The sequence below is a fragment of the Corvus cornix genome, chromosome 3, assembly GCF_000738735.6.
Source record: "Corvus cornix cornix isolate S_Up_H32 chromosome 3, ASM73873v5, whole genome shotgun sequence".
NCBI lineage: Eukaryota > Metazoa > Chordata > Aves > Passeriformes > Corvidae > Corvus > Corvus cornix.
The window spans coordinates 48449061-48471510 of NC_047056.1; the positions used below are offsets into that span (position 1 = coordinate 48449061).

At 41.3% G+C, this 22450-nt stretch overlaps 1 protein-coding gene and 1 long non-coding RNA gene across 6 annotated transcripts in view; one reads left to right on the forward strand and one right to left on the reverse strand.

Annotated features, from left to right (window-relative positions):
- Positions 1 to 22450, reverse strand: part of GRM1 (glutamate metabotropic receptor 1) — a 194739-nt gene that overhangs the window by 10584 nt on the left and 161705 nt on the right. For 3 of the 5 annotated variants that reach the window (XM_039569366.1, XM_039569367.1, XM_039569368.1), the window contains exon 8: positions 20873 to 21803. In XM_039569366.1, coding sequence (XP_039425300.1) covers positions 20873 to 21803 — 931 coding nt within the window. Of the gene's footprint in view, positions 1 to 3762; positions 3844 to 20872; positions 21804 to 22450 lie in introns of all 5 variants that reach the window. The other 2 variants (XM_039569370.1, XM_039569369.1) reach the window with 1 other exon arrangement.
- LOC109145717 lies at positions 8243 to 20021 on the forward strand. The gene is made up of 3 exons (XR_002047371.3): positions 8243 to 8790; positions 9562 to 9684; positions 19428 to 20021. It is a non-coding gene; the product is annotated as an uncharacterized LOC109145717 (long non-coding RNA).

Sequence of the window (22450 nt, forward strand, 5' to 3'; positions counted from 1 at the left end):
TTCAGTCATCTAATTATTAGTGAAAAGATTTGGTTCACCTGTGTGTTCATTAGGTATTTTGAAAAAGTTATCAAATAACTATGAAAATGTTGCTTTGAGAAAACAATCTAATAAATAATACGAAGTTCAGGATAATAAACAATTTGTCAGAAACAGCAATAAAATTCATCCAGTGTTCAAGAAATGAAGATGAGAAACCTGCAAATCAAAGTGAAATTAAAAAGTGCTCTTAAGCTTTTGAATCTGTTTATTTTGTTCTTATTAATAAGTAAACCCCACCAAATATTCAGAATGACTTCATCCTACTGAATCACTTTTGTAATTATTTTAAGGACAATAAAGATAATGCATGGGAAAAGCGCGGTGTAAATCATCATAGACTCTCTGTAATCAATGAAGAGGCACATTTGTGTTATCTGAAGGTGTTTCTCATGCTACACATTCAGATAAAGGTATATGACAGTGCAGCCAGTGCCAATGCCTGACCTGAAGCATTTATTCTGACAGGCTCAGAAGGGAGCACAGTTGATAGAACCTGAAAACTGAAAAGTGCAAGGTTTTGAGCAAAGTACAAAGTACAATGTTTTGAGCAAAGGAACCTGGAAAGCTTAGGAACATAGGAAGAAAATGCTAGAATTAAATTCACGTACAAAAAAATGGAGGTGGTTGCAACGAAGGCAAAATAGTCTGTAGGACTGGGAGGCTGTGAAGATCAACAACCTTCAAAAACCATTGCATCAAAAGAAATGCCATGGAGTTGCTGTTGAATAAGAAACACTCATTAATGAACTTTGAATATAATAAAACCACAAAAATTGCCCATGAGTTCTGTGTTCCCCACTCAAAAGCACCACACCATGGTGCAAGTAGGTCTTTCCTATGAATGCAGTTTGGTAGTAATTAAGACAGTTGGAGGTTTTTCCTTGCTTTCTGTAATCCTGTGTGGTTCTGATGAAAAATTATTTGGGCCACCATGTTTTTTGCCAAAAAATATATTGACAAACTGAAAGCTGTATAGTGAGCAGCAATAAAAAAGCACTGGGGACATAGAATAGAGAGCATGAGATAAAACTAAAATATCTGAATATATTCAGTTTTTTTTCAAGCATCTCAAAGGCATTAGCACCAAGACTAAAAGGTATTTCACATGGCATAGAGATGCCCAACTGAGACCCCTAAATGAAGCTATGAAAGGGCCAAGTTATACTGCACACCCAGAATATTTCCTAGTCAGTAGCTGTATCAGAGCAGGAATAAATTCCTAATGAACAGAAAAGCCTGTTGCCCTGGATATTTTCTGCCAAAAAGTGTGGAACCCTTGCAGGGGTAGCAGTCAATGAGGTCCTTCTCCCACTATAACTTGTCAGATTCTCTGGTATGCTTGAGAATAAAATAAACTCCCAATGGTTTAAACAGGGCTTAAAGAGCCATCAGACTTGCCTTAGCATGCCAACATTTTGAGTGTTCCACCCTGTGGCAAACTTAACCAAGTTTCAACAGGAAGTTTGGTCATGAGGCCTCTTGTCTGTAATGTATGGCTCTCCCTAATATGCTGCAGCACACAGAGCAGCCTATAAAGCCTGTGGGTTTTTTGGGTGTATCCAAAAGTTTCCATGGTAACGAATGTGCAGCTTCAGAAGAAAAGAGCCCTGAAACTCAGAGCTGATGCTTCTGGGGTTTTTTTTACATGATAATAAAATTTTATGATTCTATATTTTGATGATTCTGAATTTCTAACCATCTCCAGGACTGTACAGAAAATGGAGATGAACATTAGTGAAAAACACGCTGCTAAGTATTATATGCATCAAAACACAAGACAGTTTCAAGACTCTACATCTACTTGCTTGTAACTGGGAGCTGAGGGAAACCATAGCATGCATGGTGATTTCTAGCATGTTGGGGTGGTGAAGCAGGGCCTCCTAAGGAAAATCTGGACTTGCAAATTGCTGCAGTTCTGGTGAGTGAGACTGAGGCTTGAGACAAGGTGGTGCTGATGGACAGCTGATGATATGATAGACACTTATCTACTGCTCAGACTAGGCTTTGTGGCCACAGGGAGCTCAGGCAGTCAGTTGCTGATGGAGGACATGCCCTTCCCTGGGTCACAGTGCAACACTGCCAGGCCTCTGAACACATCCGCCCTGGCTGGAGGGAGAGGGAAGCCTGAGGGGAAGGGATGGGCAGAGAAGCCAAAATAGCAAGCTTCATGCTCAGCAGGTCTGAAAAACTCCACTGTTTCTTAAAGCCTTTCTTATCTGGGCAGCTGCCACAAGCATTTGGAGACCCGCTGACAGGTTGGAGCCCCACCAGAAGTGTTTCTCAGGAGCTCATGTGGATAAGGATTCTTTTTTTTCCAAATTGAAAAAAAAATCCCAAGCATTGTCATGCAAAAAGCAGGAGCTTCAGCCTTCCCTGTGGTCAGGAGTTTCACAGCCTGTGCCCATGCTTTTTTTAATAGAATCCATTGTTGCATTTGCTTTTACCTCCTAATAGTATGCCTGTGTTAGACTCCCGTTTGAATTTCCAGACAAACAATCGGTGATCTGTACCCTGAGAATCTGCAGCACTTGTTCCAGTTCAGAAAAGAGGGGCATATTGTTCTGATTAGAAGATAGTAACAATATGTTTGATCTGCTCCTTACACTGCCTGTGCACAGTTTGCCTTTCAGGGTGCCAAATCTGGTTGCTGCACAAGCCCTGTAAAGCCATTGCTACTGCTCCAAATGCATATATGATGCATTTTGGGGATTTCTTCTGATCTGCAAATAAGAGGGGCAGGTTGGATTGAATTAACATAATTGCTACATGCCCACAAATTGCATAGACTCTCAGAGTCATACACAGAGCTAGAATGCTTTGCACTGCTTGGAGCAGTGCAACAGCATCTCTGGTTGCAGCAAGCAGCACTGCTCAAAATGCTGTGTCAGTGGACCACAAGCATCTTTCCACCGAGTCACTCTACAATCTTCCCTCGGGCAGGGAATGGGACTGTTTCACATCTGCTGCTTATCAGATGGAAATGATCTGGATCTGGAAGAAAGGAGGTGAAGCCTTTCTGGTTTTGCAACAGCTTACGTGTTTTCTCCACCGTGTTTGTGTTTGCTCAGAGATGGCAGTATTTGCACTTCTTGCATCTGAATAGCTGAACTTCGCTATTGTTTGCTGAATGCAGAATTATGCAGAATCTGAATGTCTTTCAGAAATTATAACAGAAAAATAATTCACTGCTATTGAGATGCTGTTTGTTCCTATGCCAAATCCTGCTGGTTTTATTTACACGTGCCTTCTTGTGATTTCCCTGTTTTCTGTAAATCCCACCAAACAAGTGTTTTCTGTGTTCCCTCTACTGGGTCTGCAGCCACAGTTTGCTAACAAACACAGGTAGCAAGAGCTGTGCACAGCAAAGGTGTCTCGCCATGTAAAGCACACAGGAAAATGTCATCTCTATGAAAAACTATAAAAAAGAGAAAAAATGTTGGCTGAATGGAAAAAGAAGGTAAAATTAGTACCAAAAAGAGGACATATTTGCAAAGTTGTAGACATTTAGAAATAAAAAAGTAAAAGCTGCAAAAAAATTATTCAGTGTCCTCTTCATCACATCTGGACAATGTTTAAAGTATTGTGTGAAACAAGGGGACATAAGCAAATTTCCCATCTTTAATGGCATGCATCACATTTGTCCCATCATTAGACATGATAAACCAATGAGAAAGAGAAAGCAAGGGGTAAAACCACTCTTTGTCATGCAGCTTCTCTTACACATTCACTGCAGGGATTTTTCAAAGCTGCACGTGTGCCGACGGACACTGGCTGGTGGGCGAGAACTCTGGCTGCCTCTTCCTGAAGATTGAAAAGAAAAACACACCCAGTGAGTGGTTATACACATGTGCACACATGGTGGCTATACCACTCAATAGGTGCCTGTCTCTGACCTATGTCTGTGGGCTTTCCCATCTTTCCTCCTCTTGTCACCTTAACTTCCACATAGATTTCTCTTTGGCTCCAGCACAATACTGTTTAAAATAGGTTTTCATGATGTTCATTCTGCTTCCTGTGCTGAGCCTTGATGCACTTTACATACCAGATGGCAAGGGCTGCTGTGCATCTAGCTGTCAGAGGAGCTTCGCCCCTGGTATTCTCAACACAGGATGAAATGATGAAAAAAGGAGCATCTGCCTTTCATATCTTATTTACAAAAGCATCACCAAAAGTTGTTGCTGGTGGAGTTTTTAATATATACTCAGCTTCTGCTTTTCCCTTTGTCTCTCTTCCCCTAATCTGTTTTTCTAAATGTTTCTTTTACTTTTGGAGCTCTGGCTGAATAGTCACTATCTTTCATTATATGTGATTTCACTACTGTGCTTCTTTTCTTTTAAGGGAAGCATTGGGCTTATTGAGATAGACACAAAATGAATAGTCTCTTAAGCGCTCTATCTGCAATGGTAATTCAATATGGAATTGCAAATTGCAGTTTGGGTCATTAACACAGGGCAATTTCCACTTCATTTTTCTTTTCTTCCTTGCCCTATCAAGCAGATGCAAATTCTCATTTGTCTTCCCTATTATCAATAAAAATAATATACACACACGCGCGTGCTTTGACAAAAATCTCAGGTATTTTTGGACATGGAATGTATCACTGAATTTCTGCAAAAAAAAAAAAATCATCATTGTATTGCAAATAAAATGCAAATCAAAATTCAGCATTTTCCCCCATCGAACAGTCATAGTGCATGCTTGCCAGACTTCTGTGTACCTCAAAACAACAGATTCATGGATGGTGTGTGCATGTACTACATACTCAGTACATGAGCCAAACAAGCCATTCCTCTCACTACATACTAAAGCATGACATACATGGAAAACATGCATACCCATTTTGGAGCGGTAAATGCCTTGAGATGACTTCTGAACTATTATGAATAAAACACAAATAAGACATTCTGCTGAGCAATTTTCCCAACCTGATCACCTTGAAGCCTCTAGAAAAATTAAATTCCTTACCAGGTGTAATGAGATTGCTGAGATTTGAAAATTTAAAAGTGATCATGACTAGGAACTAAGCTACCATGCTCTCTCCTCCACCCTATTAAAATTACAGGGATTATTAGGCTTCTGATTAGACAGAATATTCAGCATTTCTACAGTCTTCCAGTTTTCTTAATCAATTGAGAGAATAAGAGCTTTCTACTTCCTGTACTTTTTGTTCAGTCACAGGAGCTAATTTTACAAAACAAGTAGCAATATGCTGTTGATTATATGAGATAAAAATCCAGAGCTAAATGTATTTCACACACATGTAGTTCTGTACACTCAACTGAGGGCACACAGCCACAGACAGCCCTGCTTAGGGACTGTGGAAAAAGTGAAAGACTTTTCTTTCAGAGCACTGCTTGGAACTTGGATCTTTCTGAGTCAACAGGCTTTGCCAGCCATCATTCCTCGGCTGCTGCAGTTTGCTGTCACTTATGGCTTGCTTAGCAGCACCCTCTCTGTATTTCTTCTTATTCATACATGTCTCTGTAGTGAGTTCAGAGCATTTTGCTCTCCAGGCTTTGAGCATTTGTAGGTCTTGTTATGAAATCTTCCTAAGTGAAAGAAAAAAAGAAAGAAGCCTGCTTCCTCAAGCAGTTCAAAAGGCCTCAAAACATGTTCAAAATACAGCAAACTCCTCTCTTACTGTGACCACAGTTGTGCTCCTCAGCCAATAGATATTAATCTAATAGCATATGCAACCCCCAAATGCCTGGCCAGGTTTCTGTTCTGGAGGAGGTTGTTGTTGTTAAAGTGATGCTAAGCTCCATCAAAGCAGTTGTCCACCTTTTGGTCAAGGTCAAGGGTGATCCCCACATGGCGATGCACAGCTTGTACTCTACAGAAATCACCTAAATCTCAAGGTTCATGCTTCAATAGAATTTGAATTTATAGTGAAATCTAGATTTATAGTTACAGGAAATGTAGTGCATGTGTTGACTGTATTTCAGTGAATTATTTTCCAATTTTGAAATTATGAAATCAATGTTAACTGCATAAATAATAATAAACACTTTTGCATTGAATATTAAGTATCCTTGCAGGCTTTCTTTTATCTTCCTAGTAGTGTGTGCTAATACTGCAGAGCTGTGATTCAGAGTTAATGCCCAGATCTCTATACCCTTCTTTTTTTTCTTTTATTTTTAATGATGACAGTGTATCCCCACTTCTTTCTCCCAGCCTTGCAGGCAGTAATGGCACTTCACATACATTTCTCTGGTTATAAAACATTAGATACTCTGCCCATCTTTACAATATGAGGATTAATGAGTCATTTTGGGGGCAGTCTTCTCAAGGGTAATTCCTGCTGAGTGGTTATTTGTATCCTGAGCCCAGAGGCACGATGGATCTTCTGTGCATTTGAACAAGGAGCTGGCATGCCATCATGAAAGTGTCTGAGTTGCTTTATAACTAACCCCTGGGTGCAATAACAGGGAGTCTGGCAGAGGAAGCAGGGAGGCAGTGCAGAGGGTTCCTGAAAGAAGTGGATTAATTGCTTTACTTTATGTTCTTTGAAGCAGAAAAATGCTTCTGGCTAGTCATTCAGAACAGGGTAGGTAACAAGCCTGTTGAAATTTGCAGTGAGGAATATGAGGATACAAGGGAAGTGTCACTCTTGCTACCATTTTTTCTCTTAAGTGTAAATGAATCATCCCATGAGGCAAACAGCTGTGTCAGGATTATAGGAAGTGTAAATTGCTATCTGCAATGTTTTATATCTGAACAGCTGTGAAACTAGAAACATTCACCTTCTGCTCTGGAATTATTCTCTCTGCTCAATCAGACTTCCCAAACAGATGCATACTGAATGAATCTGTCTGGTGCCCAAGAAAACTGAGGTGCAGTACACTGTGCTACTTATCATTTGAAGTCATGGTCAGAGATCCTCCTCACTAGATGTAGTCCAAGCTGTAAAAAAATCTTTCACATTCCCCATGTGAAAAAAGTACAGAATAGCACATCACCAGAATTTGTACAATCTCATTTGAAACAACTGACCATCAATAACATTAGGAATAAAGTAAAATGGGGAGGATATTCAAGGAAAGTTAAGTGATAGCCCTGAATCAGCTTCTCATTTTAAAGAACTTATTTAATACAGGAAAGCAGAAGTCTTGTACCATGTGCCCTTGGCACACTGCCTCACATTCAAGAGCAGTTCCTGCTCCAACACTCAGACTGGCTGCCTCTGCACTCCCAAGGAATAGCTCAGCAACACCACAAACTTTCTGGCCTGCTTTTCATCTCCTCAGTGCTCTAGCAATCTGCAAGGTGACTGGGAAGGTAAGCACCCCTCATGTGCAGAACCAGACCAGTAAAGTGTTCAACTCAACTCTCACCCCAAATCCTCTTGCCTCTCCAGTTCTAGCATCTTCCTAGGAAGAAGCATGTTCCTCTTCAGATGTTTGTGTCCTTGAAAGGTCAGGTTTTATGTATGGTTGTCATGGCTGCATCAAAAGATATCTACACAAAAAGAAGCAAGGGCATGTCGTTTTCCTGTAGGATGGGGAGCTGAATTTTCAATGCCTTTCATATGAGCTAGGACCTGATAGAAGATTTCTAAGCCAATAGATGAAGTTGGGAAGATGGACAGATTCTTGGTACAAATTAATTTTTAAAACACAAGTACTGAAATCCTGTCTAAGTGATGTCTGGAAATAATTGCTCTGGGCTTTAAGTTAATTATGCTAATCAACAGCACAGCGACAGGTTTTGGAGAGAAATTAAGAGCCGTGGTGCAAAGAGCAGTACAAGTAGAAAGGAGTCTATAGGGTTATTCACCCTTGCCCAGCAGAGTGAGGCATTTGGATAATTATCACCCACAGAGGACTGAGAAGCAGGAGTGATTTCTGTCAAGGTGTGAGCATCTGCTGAAGAGGACAGAAGGGTCAAGGTAACCAAAGAGAACATAATCCCAGAAGGATGCCCAGAAAGACCTTGCACTGAGCTGGAGAGTGAATATGGAGCAAAGGCTGTGTGTACTTCAGGTCACCCCAGGGCAGCAGGAGCCAGATGTGTGCTGGGGGAGCGCCCTGGCACTCCCCAGTTGCTCCCTTCTGCTGCTCCACCTTCCCCTCTGTGTCAGCACAACCCTTGGTGCAATTATTCAATCATCTGGCAGGGAATGACAGGGACAACTAATCTGGGTCACAACTATGCCAGAAAAAGAAAGGGAAAAAAGCCCCTTTTGTTTCCCAATTTGAGTTCACAGCAGATTCTTGTCCCTGCGTACACGAAGTGATGGCATGGGGTAAAGGAAGGCTTTGAGTGTCACTTCTGGCTTAGGGCAGCTTAAAGCATTTGTGGATTGACAGGCTATGATAGCCCAAAGTAGCTGCAGGAAAATCTCCTGGCTGTCTGGGATGGTGGCCGGAGAGATTTTTGAGATAATTTACGGAACACTAAGGATTAAGAAATGTTTATAGCCTTATGTTTCAGAGGATATGGGAAAGTAAAGGAGGAAGGACTGCTCACTGACTGGGGAGCACAGAGATGCCTGGGGCCACACTTTGTGACCCCCAGAGCCTTTACTGCCCAGGCACCCAAGCTCCGACTGCACACCCACGCAATCCCGCGCTCCACCCCGTGAGCCCACGAATGAACCTGCCAGCTGGGAACAAGAGCCGCGGCTCAGCGGGGCTGATGCCACCCCCACGCCTCGTCTGCTCTCTGGGCACTTGCTGCGGCTGGCTGCGCTGCTGTGGCTGCGCTTTCAGGCATAGCTCCCTATCAGTCCTTGTCAGTCTGCTCAAGGTAGATAATCCCTCGGGGGGCTCCACAGACTACGGGATTTGCTTTTTTTGGTTTGATTGGTTGTTTCCTGGGTATGTTGGCTATCTGGTTAGTTAACTTGTTTGGGGGGTTTGAGATGCAAAAAATTAGTAATGTGGAATAAGTCCCAATTTCCAGACAATCTTTTCTCCGGGAATGCAAGGCTTGCAAGCCAGCCAAAATAGGCTGAATGGAACTATCTGAAGATTTAGGTTGTGCCAGGAAAAGAAATGGCCAGAAAATAACATTAAAAAAAAAAAAAATCATTCAAGTAGAGGGGAAGACCAACAAGAACTCTAAATAAGAAAGCGTGAACATTCTTGGCTTTAATACACCAAGAATGAGGAAAGATTAATAGTGTTGGGTAAAGGGAAGGAAGATATACTAAAGAGAAGGTGGCTTGTAGATGGTTATTTAAACTGAACCTGTGATTCTCTGGGGCTGATCAGACTGAAATTGCAAACACCAGCAAATAATCTACTAGTGAGGGGTTGCTATAATCAGATCAAGGGGCCCTTGTTTTGATAGAGTTTATGATAAGCTTTGACATCTCTGGCTGTGGTGCTGCAGCACAGCTGTGCTAAACTAATAATTTTCTGCTGAAAGGGACAACTCTCACCCCTGTTCCCCAAACCATGGACATTAGGGACAGTTTGTCTTGTGCTGACATTAGTGTTTATCTGACCTTGAAATCTGGCTCAAGGAATCCAGAAGACAGTAATTCATTTTCTTTTCTTTTTTTCTCTTTTTAAGGTTAATTTTATAGGGTGGAAGAAAGCCACATCTTGCACACCACAAAAAAAAAAACCAAACCCAGAGAGCAGAGAAGGGGAAACAGCTTAAGAAGAGATAAACTGAAGCAGTAAACTAGAAATGGTAAATTGTCTATAACGCACTAACAAAAAACTTGGAGTTTTTAGTTTTCAAGTGGGCTTTAAAGTAACAAATTGTGTGATTACTTTCAGCCTGCACAATTGTTTGCAGTTTTCAGTGATAATGACTTTTAACCTATGCTTGTCAGGTGTGGGAGGCTGAATGCCAGAGCACATATACACTCTGAAGAATTAGTTGACTTGTTATTTCAAAATTAAATAGTCTCTAACAACTTTAATGTGGAGGCAGATGTTTTATTGATACAATATACTTTCAACCCACGCTTAAAGTGGTTTCTTAGAGTTCCTTTGGCACAGCAGAGAACCCAATTTCTCATGCTGGCCATGTTTATTAGTGAGTCTTTGACAGTGTATGTCTTCTGTGTGTGGAGTCTGTTCTACAGATGCACCTTGGTCTGAAAACCCTAAAAAAAGATCTGACAATGACAAATTTGCCCATTCAGAGTCTTTGGGGTACAGAGCTAAGAACAGGGAGAACAGAGAGGAATGTTGTCACACCTCTGCTCCGGATGGGAATAGTTTTCAGTGTGTTTGGGACAGATGAAAAACAGAATCAGAAGACAAGTGCAAAAAGCATCACACTATACTAACGAAAAAAAAAAAAATCTAATTCAAGTAGAAAGCCAAGAAAGAGATTTTTAAATTCCTTACTCTTACAAACTCTTAAATAACCAAGAACAAAAATATAAGAAAGCAAATTGCTCTGTTACACACATCTGAGGGATGGACATTTAGCAAAAACTACATCCCGATTTTGGACTCAGCAGTGCAGCAGAAGTTAGCCTCTGCTTTGCCATATCCATCATATCCTTATACAGGTATTTGTAAATGAACATGTCTTGATTCTGCAGATTTAATTTCTAAGAGGGTAGAGAACCATACCCACCTACATTCCCTTAGCAGAGATGGACCATCTTCTCTCTCAGGGGGTAGGATTCATTTGTGAATTACAGAGTCTGGCTAAAAATCAGATGCTTTGTCAGCATGTGATCATAGCATCTGCAGTTTGTCTTGTGGTGTTTTGTTTTGTGAGTGTCTTGGGGTGACTTAATGATGTGCATCCCCTATCACCTGCTCTGTGCCAAGACATTAATCCTGTGCTTTCCTGCGCTTTTAAAACTGGGTCCGAGAGAAAGAAAAAAAAGCCAGGCCAACTTTTCAAAGCGGTTTTTTAGTCAAGGACACAGATACACACTCCCCTGCGTTCTGCTGTGGCAGCAAGAGGGAGGAAGCGCCCTTCCTGCTTTTAGCCTGCCCTCGGCTCCTTTTCTCAGGAGAGAGACAACCTGCTAGCAGAGGCATACTGTCTTTTCCCTGGAACTTCAGTTTCTTCTTCTACTCTTCTGGACTGTTCAGCAAAACCAGAACATCATCTGGGAGGCCCGGAGGGGCCCACGCCCAACCCCAGCTCCGGAGAGGAGTGAGAGAGACCATACCCAAAGAAAGGACTGAAATTTACCAGGTTCTCTCCACAGCGAGAGGTCTTATTATTTAGCATTATTCTTTCCCCGTGCCTGAGTGCATTGTGTTTGTTAAATAAATAGGTTTGTTTCCTTTCACTTCCCTCCGAGGAAAATTTTTCCCGAACCTGGTGGGGGAGGGATGGCTGTAACCTGCCTTCTATCAGAGGACATCCATTTTGGACGTTCCTCCGAACTTGTCTCAAACCGGGACAGTGAGGCACCCCTGAGCAAAGGAGAGTGCTCATCACAAGTAGGGATAAGCTTGTGAACAAGCCAGAATGCAAAATGCTTTTCACATCAGTGAAAGAGATTTGTCCCCTTCTTAGGCTCTTATGTGCCTCTTATGTGTCCCTAAGCAAGGAAAAGGATTGAATAAATAAGCAGTAGTTCTTCATTTCACATTAGTAACTTTGCATTAAATTGTTGGTATGAATCAAAAGTATTTTTCAGATGTCTTCATTTGAGGGAAAAAACTGTATACAGATGTGAATACTACTTTTGCTGTTTTATAGCCTTGACCTTCCATAAAGAATATTAGAGATCCACATGATATCCTTCAGTACCCAAATTTTTTCACCTCCAAATTAGCTCAAAGATGTATGAAATCAAAAGGTGGCTCAGAGACCCCTGCAGAATAAATGCTTGCAGAAAGAACACCCTGCATGTTTATTCTAGCAAGTATTTGTACATGAATTAACATATGTTTTTGAAATGTCACGGCTCTCTTTGTTTCTGCTGAGGTGAGGTGAACAACAGTGGCATGGCTGAAACATCACACTTTGAGAACAGAAGGGAGGTAAATTGCATTCTTGACTTTAAAAATGTTAGTGACCTCTAGAAGACTTGTATTTTAGTTCTTTATTCCATTTCCATTTTCTATTTCAGAGCACTACACAGAGAACATAGGTTTGGGGATTGTTTTGTTTCCTGAGAATGTGCTTATGAGAGTTGGAATCTGATTTCTACATGTAATGGTCAGAAACATCCAGGGGTTTAGGTGCTTAACTGGATGTAACCACCTTCAACACCTACTTATGTACCCGACACTCTTAAAAAGTGATGTTTTCTTCCTTATTTTTCTCACAGAGACAATTGTAACCAAACCAATGTGAGAGTATGGTGCTAAGCAGATAAACAACACTTGCTTATCCCTACATGTGAACGCAGTTGTTTGTATCACTCACTATTGAGTTGGTGCACTTTTGCAGCGTCCTAACTGGATGTGAATAATGTATATAAATACCAAAATACAAGGAAATGTAATAAGTGATCCAGTCAAGCAAGAAATTAAATTACAAGTGGTGTCCTCATTCCTGTGGTTTATGCCAAGAAAGATACTAGCTTTCCCCAGGATTTCTGTAGTGCTGCCTTTACTTCCCCTCAGTCAGGAAGCAGAGGTTATGGTACATAACTGTAAAGCTCCCCTCTAATGTGACTGTGTATCTATTTGTCATTGTGCTTAAGTACTGAGAGTTATTAACAAAGCTACAGCAGTGCCCCCAAGCAGAAAAACATTTTTTGATTCAGCATCCTGAGAGCTGCAAAACAAGAAAAGGAGTAGTAAGGTGAGGTTCTCCAGCAGTCCTTGGGCAAGAACCAGGCTGGACTCAGAGACCATGCCTTAGATTTTTATCCTGTCAAAATCTCCTGGGAGAATGAAGTTGTGAGTGCCCATGAAAGGAAAATGGCAAAACTGCCATGGACTGGAAACTTCTGAGAAAGAGAGGAAATTGCACAAAACCTTACACAACAGCCCTCTCATCTAAAGGGACCATGCACATAAAACGTGGCTCTGACTGGTGATAAAGAAGCAGAAGTCTGGATGGGAGGGCAGGGTGCAGGCAATGTATCCTGTAAACTTACTCAATATAACCTGGGTTTTGCCTGGGAGGGGGGTGGTTTATCATCACTACTCTTACTGAGAGGCCACTGCAGAACCTCATAGCTTTTCTAAGTTATTTCTCCCAAATGTAATCTCAGGCAGCCTCTGTTTGGCCATGGAAGCAAACCCGGAGGACTGAGCTTAAACTGACTGAGCCAGGCCTTTTGGTTTGTGCTTGATCACAAACATCCCAATTATGGTGTGTATCTGTCCCCACTCCTCCTCATCTTGCCTTAGGAATGGCATGTGATCAGTTATGCATAAGCTGGGACTCCCTTTAGTTGGTATAATTTGCAAGGAAAACTTATGTTGCCTTATGCAGCTATGCCCCTTATTTCTCATTAGAAGGATGAAAAAATCCACTATCACCAGACTGGTTATTTTGCACATATACACACAGATAGACAATTTGGTATATAATTTGATATATGCATATGCCATGCCTGATTTTTAAATAAATATGGGTTTTAGTAGTTATTTAATTGAGAAGAAATGTAGGTGTGGAAGTGATATCTGAAAATCTTTTATCTCCTATTCTGTATTTAGTTTTTGGTCTATGGGCCAGAACTACAATATATGTGCATCACAAGCGAATGCAAATTCAAGGCTATGGAAGACAATATTAGATATAATTACATAGATCAAATTTAATAGACAACCCTGCAGCAGAGCTAGAAGAGATTACCATTGGATTGTTCAGTTTCACACTCCCCTGTTATTTTGTGTTTCTTCCCAGTTCTTTAACATTGGTTCTAAGAGTCTCTTTGGAACCATGTAACTGTCTTCTGAGAGTTTCAAATATTCACTTAAATCAATATACTGACATGGACTGAACAGCTTGACTGGGTTTGTTGTATTTTCTTACATGAAATTCACATCACATCCACAAGAGAACAGGGTAAGAGCTGCAACATGTCACAGCACTATGTGTCTGCAAAATCATTCATGGTTTAAGACCAGTAAACAGCCCAGCAAAGCCAGCAAACATACCAGCTGCTGAGAGAGAGACGTTTGGCATTAACACCTTCAGCTGTCCTTTGTGAGCATGCAAGAGGCTTTCCCAAAAAGCCACTGCAATCTCAGAAAAGGGTGAAAGACTACACTGAATACAGAAGCTGGGTAAATGTCAGGGAGGGCTGCAATACAAAGATGAATCAGGCCAGACCAGGGTGCTACCTGCCTTCCCTGTGACAGCTGTGTCACCAGGAGCCTTTCTAGAGGTGCCATATCTGCATCAACCTGTGAAGGAAGCAGACTCCTCCATGACATGCCCTGGGTGTGATGTAAGGGTGAACCAAATATCCAGTGGTTTTGGAGCCTCATGCCCTGATGGGGATCTGGGAGCCTCAAAGCCACGGACCAGCGCACCACCTTGTGCCCCACGGTGCCACTGCCCTAGAGAGTCAGCCCCAAAACCAGAGTGTGGGTGTCAGCATTTTATTGGAGGTTAATGAAAAGATCAGATATACAGCAACAAATTGTTTAAATAAACAACCGAATCTGTCCTGTACAATTTTGCCAATTTTTTTTCTTTTCAATCTCTGTATAATTTTTCCCACTGGCAGAAGCTCACATCCTTTCTGCTGTTCCAAAATTGTCTTTCATAATATGCCATTTCCCCCGGGGTAAGCTTCAGTAGGATGGCTGTGCAGGTGAGGAAGGTGTAAGGGTGTTCTTGAAAATACCTTGGAATGTGGTATTTTCCAAGGTCTGTAATGGTAAAAATGAAGGTCTTTCTTATTGTGTCTGCAATACTACTGCAGGACATGAGAAGTTTACCCACTGCATCAGTTTTCTAAATTGCAAAGCAAGGTAGTCTATAATTTCCTGTTGGATTCAGCAATCATCTCTATACTGGTTTGGCACTGCTGTATGAAGGTAAAACTACACCAGATGTTAATCTATATAAGAAGCATTTAAAGATAATTCTTGTGTGCTGCAGGCTAGATGACACACTTTAGACCAAAGAAAATACTTCTCACGTTGGTGTTGTGTCCTGAAGCACAGGATTTAATATATTTCTTTTACAGGAGAAGGTACAATGGTGACCAGTTTTTTTTAATCCTCCTCGCATTTTCCACTAAATTGACTTGTTTCAGGTGTTTTGATGCATTTCAGTCAGACAGAGGGAAATATTCCCTGTGTGGCTGTGCCAGGTTGAGATGGATTGGTTTGGTTCAATTTCACCTACTTTAGCCTGCAGAGATCAGGACAAAAGGCATTGTTTTACATCAAAAGTGCTTTCACATCTTTTGTTCAAACTTTTCTCCCTCCCTCTTGCCTCCATAACCCCTGTTTAAAGATAGAACATTGACTCCACAAAGTAATAACATAACTGGAGTTATGTTATTAGTACATGGAGTACTCCTGAGCACCTATTCCTATGACAGGGCAGTCAGGTTGGATCAAGTGACAGGCTGTAACAGATCTACATTTGAACAACTGCAACTGAGCAGGCTGAACATTTACTCTCTGTTTCTGGAAGCTCCAAGTCTTGCCATGCTGCACTGTGCATTTGCCTCCTCCCACCACCACGAAAACCAGTGAAACAAAATCTTCTGGACATACTTGTGCTAAGATTCCCCTCACTGTGTGTCTGTGGGAGGCTTGGAAAAAGAGGCGAAGAGCCCAAAAGCCTTTGTGGACTGTGAGTGGCCAAGGGAAATGAGTCCAGAAAAGCACGACTTGTCAGTACAGCTTGCTCAAGATGAAATGCCAACTCAGCAAGTCAGTTCAAAGAGAAACACTAACTTAAGAATAACTGGAGATAATTTTATAACTGGCAAGACGAAAAGGCAGGTAGTTCCCTAAGCCATGCTAAGGGAACAGACATGGTACTAGAGGTTACTGAGAACCCTGATTCCCAGTTAAAAAACTGTACGTAGGGATCCAGAACAGAGGGAGAAAGGACAAAGAGAAGCAGGAAGAAGTTACTAAGGGATGTTGTGTTGTCTGGAAATTTTTATTGGAATAAAAGAAACCAAATTTTAGAGATCCATGGGCCAGGTGACTGCCTGGACACTGCTTAGAGTGGATGCCTGTGACAGCAGTTTAGAGGCATGGACTGCCGAAATGTGTTAAAAAGATAAATTACATGTTTGGAAGTACTTTAAATCAGCTATTCATTTCTAAGGGCAGACAGCTGGATGAAAAATAATTGGATGTAAATATACTAAAATTACAAAGGGAAAGCAGGTGGCCTATGCATTAATGTGGAGTCTTGGCCATTCACTGAGTCTTGCTAGTTGGCTTCCTATTAACTCAGATTTTGCTACACAGTGTATATTGACAAATAAATCCTTACTTACTGCAATAAAATGGTGTCCAGACCTGGGTTCTCAACCATAAATTTAAAATAATTTATACGTGGAGACTGAGGGAGCACATAAGCATCACTGCCAAACCTGGAGCTAATTACCCAATGATAAAAAATGAACTTTCTCCCTGCAGTCACTCCTGCAGCACTGATCCCTTCCAGGCTACTGCAACCCACAAGAAGCATGATAGAAAAGGTGAGCCTTGCTGTGTGGCTCAACTCTATTTGAATTGTGTGTGTACCACAGAAAAGCAACACAACAGACCTGCAGACTGCAGGCCTGACTTCAGTCTCCTGCACACTGAGTAGGGTCCTTTTGAAGCAGTGGCTGGAGAGGGTACTTCCTGAAACCTCATCAGAATCAGTATCTGAAGTGTCACTGGCTATTTTTTCTGCATGTAGTACAGAAGGGAGCATTTCTTCTCCAGGGAAGGGATCATACAGGCACTGTACACACGTCCTTCTTATTGACCCTCATAGACTAAAGTAACATTTGTGGCCAAGAACAAGGCTAAAGATCACAGCAAGATCCATACACAAAAGTTTTCATCTTGCATCTGGAAAAAATAAAAAATAGATGCAAAAGGCTCTCCTAATAAAAGCTGCTAGGCCATCATCCTATAACAGCCAGGATCTTGTAATACCATCAAGTAGCAAACTAACAATAAATGTCCCCACAAAGCTTCAATACAAGCAGCAGATAACAGTCTCTCTTCATCTCTCCTGATGGAGTTGCTCCATTTTTTATACATATTTAAGTATTCATTTGACAAGACGGTAAGACTGACAGTTGCTTGGTACTGAAGACATTCATGAGGGATCTCTCAGACCCAGATTCAAGCTCTCTCACAGAATAATACAAAGTATTTCCCTAGTGTATGCATTACAATGTTTTTTCTCTGTTCCAAAATGCTACTGGACAGACAAGGACATAGAGAAAGGAGGCTTGCCCTGGGACAGTGCATAATCCAGTTATAGAGCATCCACCTGGGAAATAAAGGAGATGCTCTTAGCCTAAGTGAGTGCTTTAACTTTTGTGGTAAGATTCCCTCATGATTTTCCAATGTCTTCTCTCCATGGGAAAAAAGGAAGTCCCTCTGGACCAGGGAAAATCCTTACCAGCAAAGCCCGATTTGATGAAACATTTTGAGAGGCCAGAATTTTCTGGAAACACATATATTCCACTGGAAAATTCCCAACCAGCTCTATGGAAAATAATTCTGGCTGTAATTGCTCATAGTTTAACTCAGCCAAAGTAAGAGAGAGTTCAAATCCTCAAGGCCGCACGTACCATCTTCAGAGTGCAACAGATCAGTAAAAGCAGTGTGCTTTATTTTTTAAGTGAAGACCAGTGTTACTAAGCAATTTATTTTCACTGAAAATCTGCGGCAATGCAACTGAGACAGACATTTTTCAAGATGATGTTTCTGACCTCTAGATCAGCACCAGAGGTAGCTGAAGGTTTTGAATTGACTAATAAATCCTGTGTTAATAGACTTCTCTGGTTAATTATTTTGCTTTACTTGAGGAAGGAGAAAGGAAGAGTGCCTTGGCTTGCTCTAATCCCCAAGTTATACTAGTTAAACTAACAGCACAACATTGCATGAAAATGCTTTATGAAGGCTTATATAAGTTTGATTTGCCCTTGTAAATGTAAAAAAATGTCCATTTTTAAAACTAATTCAATTTAACCCTATATCTCCCCACCAATTTAATTTAGATGGATGCCACTATTCTGTTTAGAAACTGGAATTCAATGGATTAAGCACAGAAGAGATTTGATACAGAGAGCAAAAGAGATGAAAATTGAAAAGCAGAAAAACAAAAGCAAACTAGGAAGAGAGAGAAGGTATAACAAGAAAATAGATGAACACACCTAGAAGAGAAATCTTTTGAGTTCAGAACTGCTGGCCACCTATAGACAGAAAAACATGGCCATGGGGAGAGACTATTGAAGACTCTAAAACAGAGCAACATACTTACAGGGATTAGAATTACTGAAAATGTGGCAAATAAATCCCAGGTTTTGATAGGGAATTAAAACAAAAAAACCAACCAAATCAAATTTTAAAAAATCCACCCAAAACCAAAACCAAAAAATAAAACAAAACAAAGCCCCCACAAAAAACCCCATAGAAAATCAGTCTGGAAGTCATTCCTGTGGGCACTGAGCACGTACCAGTAGCTTTAAGTCCTGTTTCAGGAAGGACCTGACTACACATTTGAGTTATCTAGGTGCTTCAAAAGCTGCAGCAAATTCTACTTTTTCTTTCTTGATTTCCCCAGTGACTCACTTTTTTATCTGTGTTGTCACAATGTCCTCAGAAATTTTGCAATGGACTCAGCTAGGAGCTAAGGAAACCCTCCAAAGCCCTGAAATTACTTTTTGTTTTGCCTTGTGACTTTATTTCCAAGGCTTCATGTTTCTGTATTAAACTTCTTTCAGATCTTCATGCCTATGAACAGAGAGATAGGCTGTCCTTTTCCATCAGCAATCCCAGTGTGCCTCTGCACCTGTGCTGGTTTGGGTGAAGAACATGCAGTAACTGTACAAGAGGTTTAGGCCAGGGGTGGGAATTTGGCTGTATAAAAGGCAGGGATGCTTAACTTGAGGAAAAAAGGCATATTAACTAGGTATTGAGCTTTTAGTTTAGAAAAGCAACTTAAAACTCTGTAGAGCTTTTTTGCTTCATAACACTCACACAGGCTTAACAGGGAGGTCAAGAAAATCTTACTAAAATTGTGTAACAAACAAATTGCTAAAAAGCTCAGGTAAGCCTTATTGTATTTTAAAGGTGACAGTGATGAGGGGGAAGCTCAACTTTTGAATGGGATGAAATATTCTCTCATATTAAGAACTGTGTTCTAAGTATATTGCATATCTAAGTATATCTAAGTGTATTTTAATATTTTAATAATTTTTAATAATAATTTTAATAATAATTTTTGATATTTTAATATTACTTTTTTTTTAAATAAAAGTAGAAGAAGAACAAGCAGAACAAAGAATTAGTTATTAAGTTTCTCATGACCTAAAATACTTAAAAGTCCTCTTTTTTTGACAGACAACATCTTAAAGAAACCAACAGCGTTAGCCTGAGACCACGCTGCAGGGACACCACACTAGTTTCTTACAGATGCCTGAGTCCCCATCCAACTACCACAGAGTCAGAGGAAGTCTCCATCTTTCTATTTGCATGGAACTCAAGCTCTTGGGCTACGGAGATTTTTGGCCATCTCCCTGGAGGTGGTGGCTGCTAGGACTGCTTGCCACTCCCTGCTCCTTCTCCGTCTAGCCCAGGAGCTGGCAGCCTTGATGTGGCCTCTGTGGCACACTGAGCTGTGTATTTGGGTCACTTTGGTCTCCATTCCCTTCCCTTCTGACCCCCCGTCAAGCAAAAAAATAAAATGTATTGAAGTAGCATAAAGACAAAATTGATCACAGCATGGGTTTTCTACAGTATTACCTCCATCACCAGGACAGATGAAAATGGTTCTTATGCAAACTGAATCAAAACCAACTTGAATGACTCACAGAAACCTACAGATCCCAAAAAACTGGAAATTAACTCAGTTTCAATTCCATTGGGAAGCTCAGAAATGTAGGTTTCACTGGTGCTTTATTTATTTTTTTTTTAATTGGGACAAAAATCATCTAAGCTCATATCTAGCCCTGTGGTGCTTCTTTAAAGATTAAAAAGCAATAAGATAATAAAGAATGCAAATTTTCAGACAGCTTCTCACAGGGAGTTGCTGTTTGAAGTAACAGTTCTCTCTCCCGCTCTGCTGCATCTGGGTTGCTTTTAATTATTAGCAAGGAAAATAACAGGTTCAATAGATGTGAATGCAAGTTCATTTTCACCATCAGTTGACTTCTGCAACTTTCACACCAACGCTGAGTTTGGGAACATGGAGAGATTGACACGAATGATGAGTAAGAGTATTGCTCATAATGCTGAGTATTAAATAGAGCATAGGGATAGCATGGAGAGTGCTTTTGAATCACAATCATGAGGGCTGTCACAATACACTCCTTAAAAACTAATGTTCAGTCCCCAGCTTTCACACACATTCCAGTGGCCTTAGGCAAGTACGTGTGATTTACAATCACTCAGACAGAGATTTCTTTTCTAAAAGGCTACAGTAGCACCTCAGTTTGAACATAATGCAGAGCAACTGCACATCAGGGCACGAGATCCCTGTCATAGGCACATGTGACGGAGATGCAAGAAGCTGCAGATGGAGGTGGTTACTCTGCCACTGCCTGACTTGCCCCAGTGGTACAGGGAGCTGTGCAAAGGGCTGACTTCAGAGTAGGAGAGAAGATAATAAGGAACATGTCAATATCCATCTTAGGCTTGGAACTAAAGGGTCATTTCCACCTTCTCTGCTACACATGAGATGAAAAACTGTTACATACCTTACTATTCAGCAGACTAGTCAACCAAGAGAGAATGGCAAAGAGAGGAACATATACAGATAGATGTGTACCTGCAGTCAATCCACTTACTTTGGATTTCCAGCCCCTGGCTTCTTTCTCCGGAATATGTTGAGGAAAGTGTTGGACTTGCAAGGTGCCTTGCCATCCCCGACATGCATACGCACCACATCCGAGGTGGTGAAGGCACTGCGGACGTTCCTCTCAGGCTTGGCTATAATGATGTACATCTTAGGAGTGAACATGCACCCCAGAGCCACTGTCACGCTCAGACTCACTGCGAAACAGGTGGTGATGATCTTGTAGTTGCTCCCAAAATAGATGGGCACGAAGGCCAGCCAGATGATACAAGTGGTGTACATAGTGAATGCAATGTACTTGGCCTCATTGAAGTTGGCGGGCACATTGCGAGTCTTGAAGGCATAGTATGTGCAGCTCATGATGAGGAGTCCATTGTAGCCCACGGGAGCCACGACGCCCAGGTTGCTGGTGTTGCAGATAAGGTAAACTTCCTTAATGCTGGGGTAGGAGAGGATGGGCATGGGGGGCTCCAGGATGATCAGTGTGATCACCAGTGTCAGCTGCACGCTGATCAGAATGGAGGCGATGACCACCTGGGCCCAGGCGCTCATGAAGCGGGGCTTGCGGGTACAGATCTTCTTCTTGCTGCCCGCCAGGATGCGCGCGATGCGGTTTGTTTTGGTCACGAGGGCGGAATAGCACATGGCGGAGGAGAGGCCCACCAGAAGGCGCTGGAGGTAGCAGGATGTCGTGGTGGGTTTAGCTATGAGGGTGAAAGGGCAGACGTAACCCAGAAAGATGCCAGCCAGGATAATATAGCAGAGCTCGCGGCTGGAGGACTTGACAACAGGGGTGTCTCTGTAGAGCACAAAGATAAGGGTGACAAACATGGTGACCAGGATTCCCAGGCAGGAAAAGACCACAGCCACAATAGACTCTATATTGCTCCACTGGAGGTACTTTACAGGGATGGGTTCGCAGCCTGCAGTGTACAGAAGAGAAACAGAGAGTTAGAAAGGCAGCTCCTGGAAGAACCCTCTTTTCTGTATCTCAATATAATACAAACATTAGCATATGGCTATGTAACATGGATTATTAAAAACATTTTACAAAGAAATGATCTGCAGCATGGAAAAGTTCACATGAAATATGTTCAAAAATCAGCCATCCATTTTGGGTGTCCCAAACATTTTTTCATGATCCTACAAGAGGAAATTAGATTTGGAAATACCTGCTTTTGGAGATACCTGATTACAAGCCCAGCATATCAAAGGCACAGCTGGGAACAGAACACAGACAAACTCAGCATCATCTCTTCATTTCAGCAGTGAAAGCATTGTTGCAAATCAGAATGGGTAGGTTTTTTACCTCCTCAGATTAACTTATTTGATCATTACCACAATCATTATCGTTGGATCTACTACATTCTTTTGAGAGTGATTTTATAAATAATATAAATTAATTAGAGGTCTACGGACAGAAAAATGGTAATAAATCCAAAATTTTAATGGAACTGTATCATAGATACCATACCGTCTTAGTACATTTCCTTTTTTCTCTTCACATTACCTTATTCTTATTTTGTCAAACCCTCCCTGCTCTTTGTTTTTCCACTAAAAAATATAATTT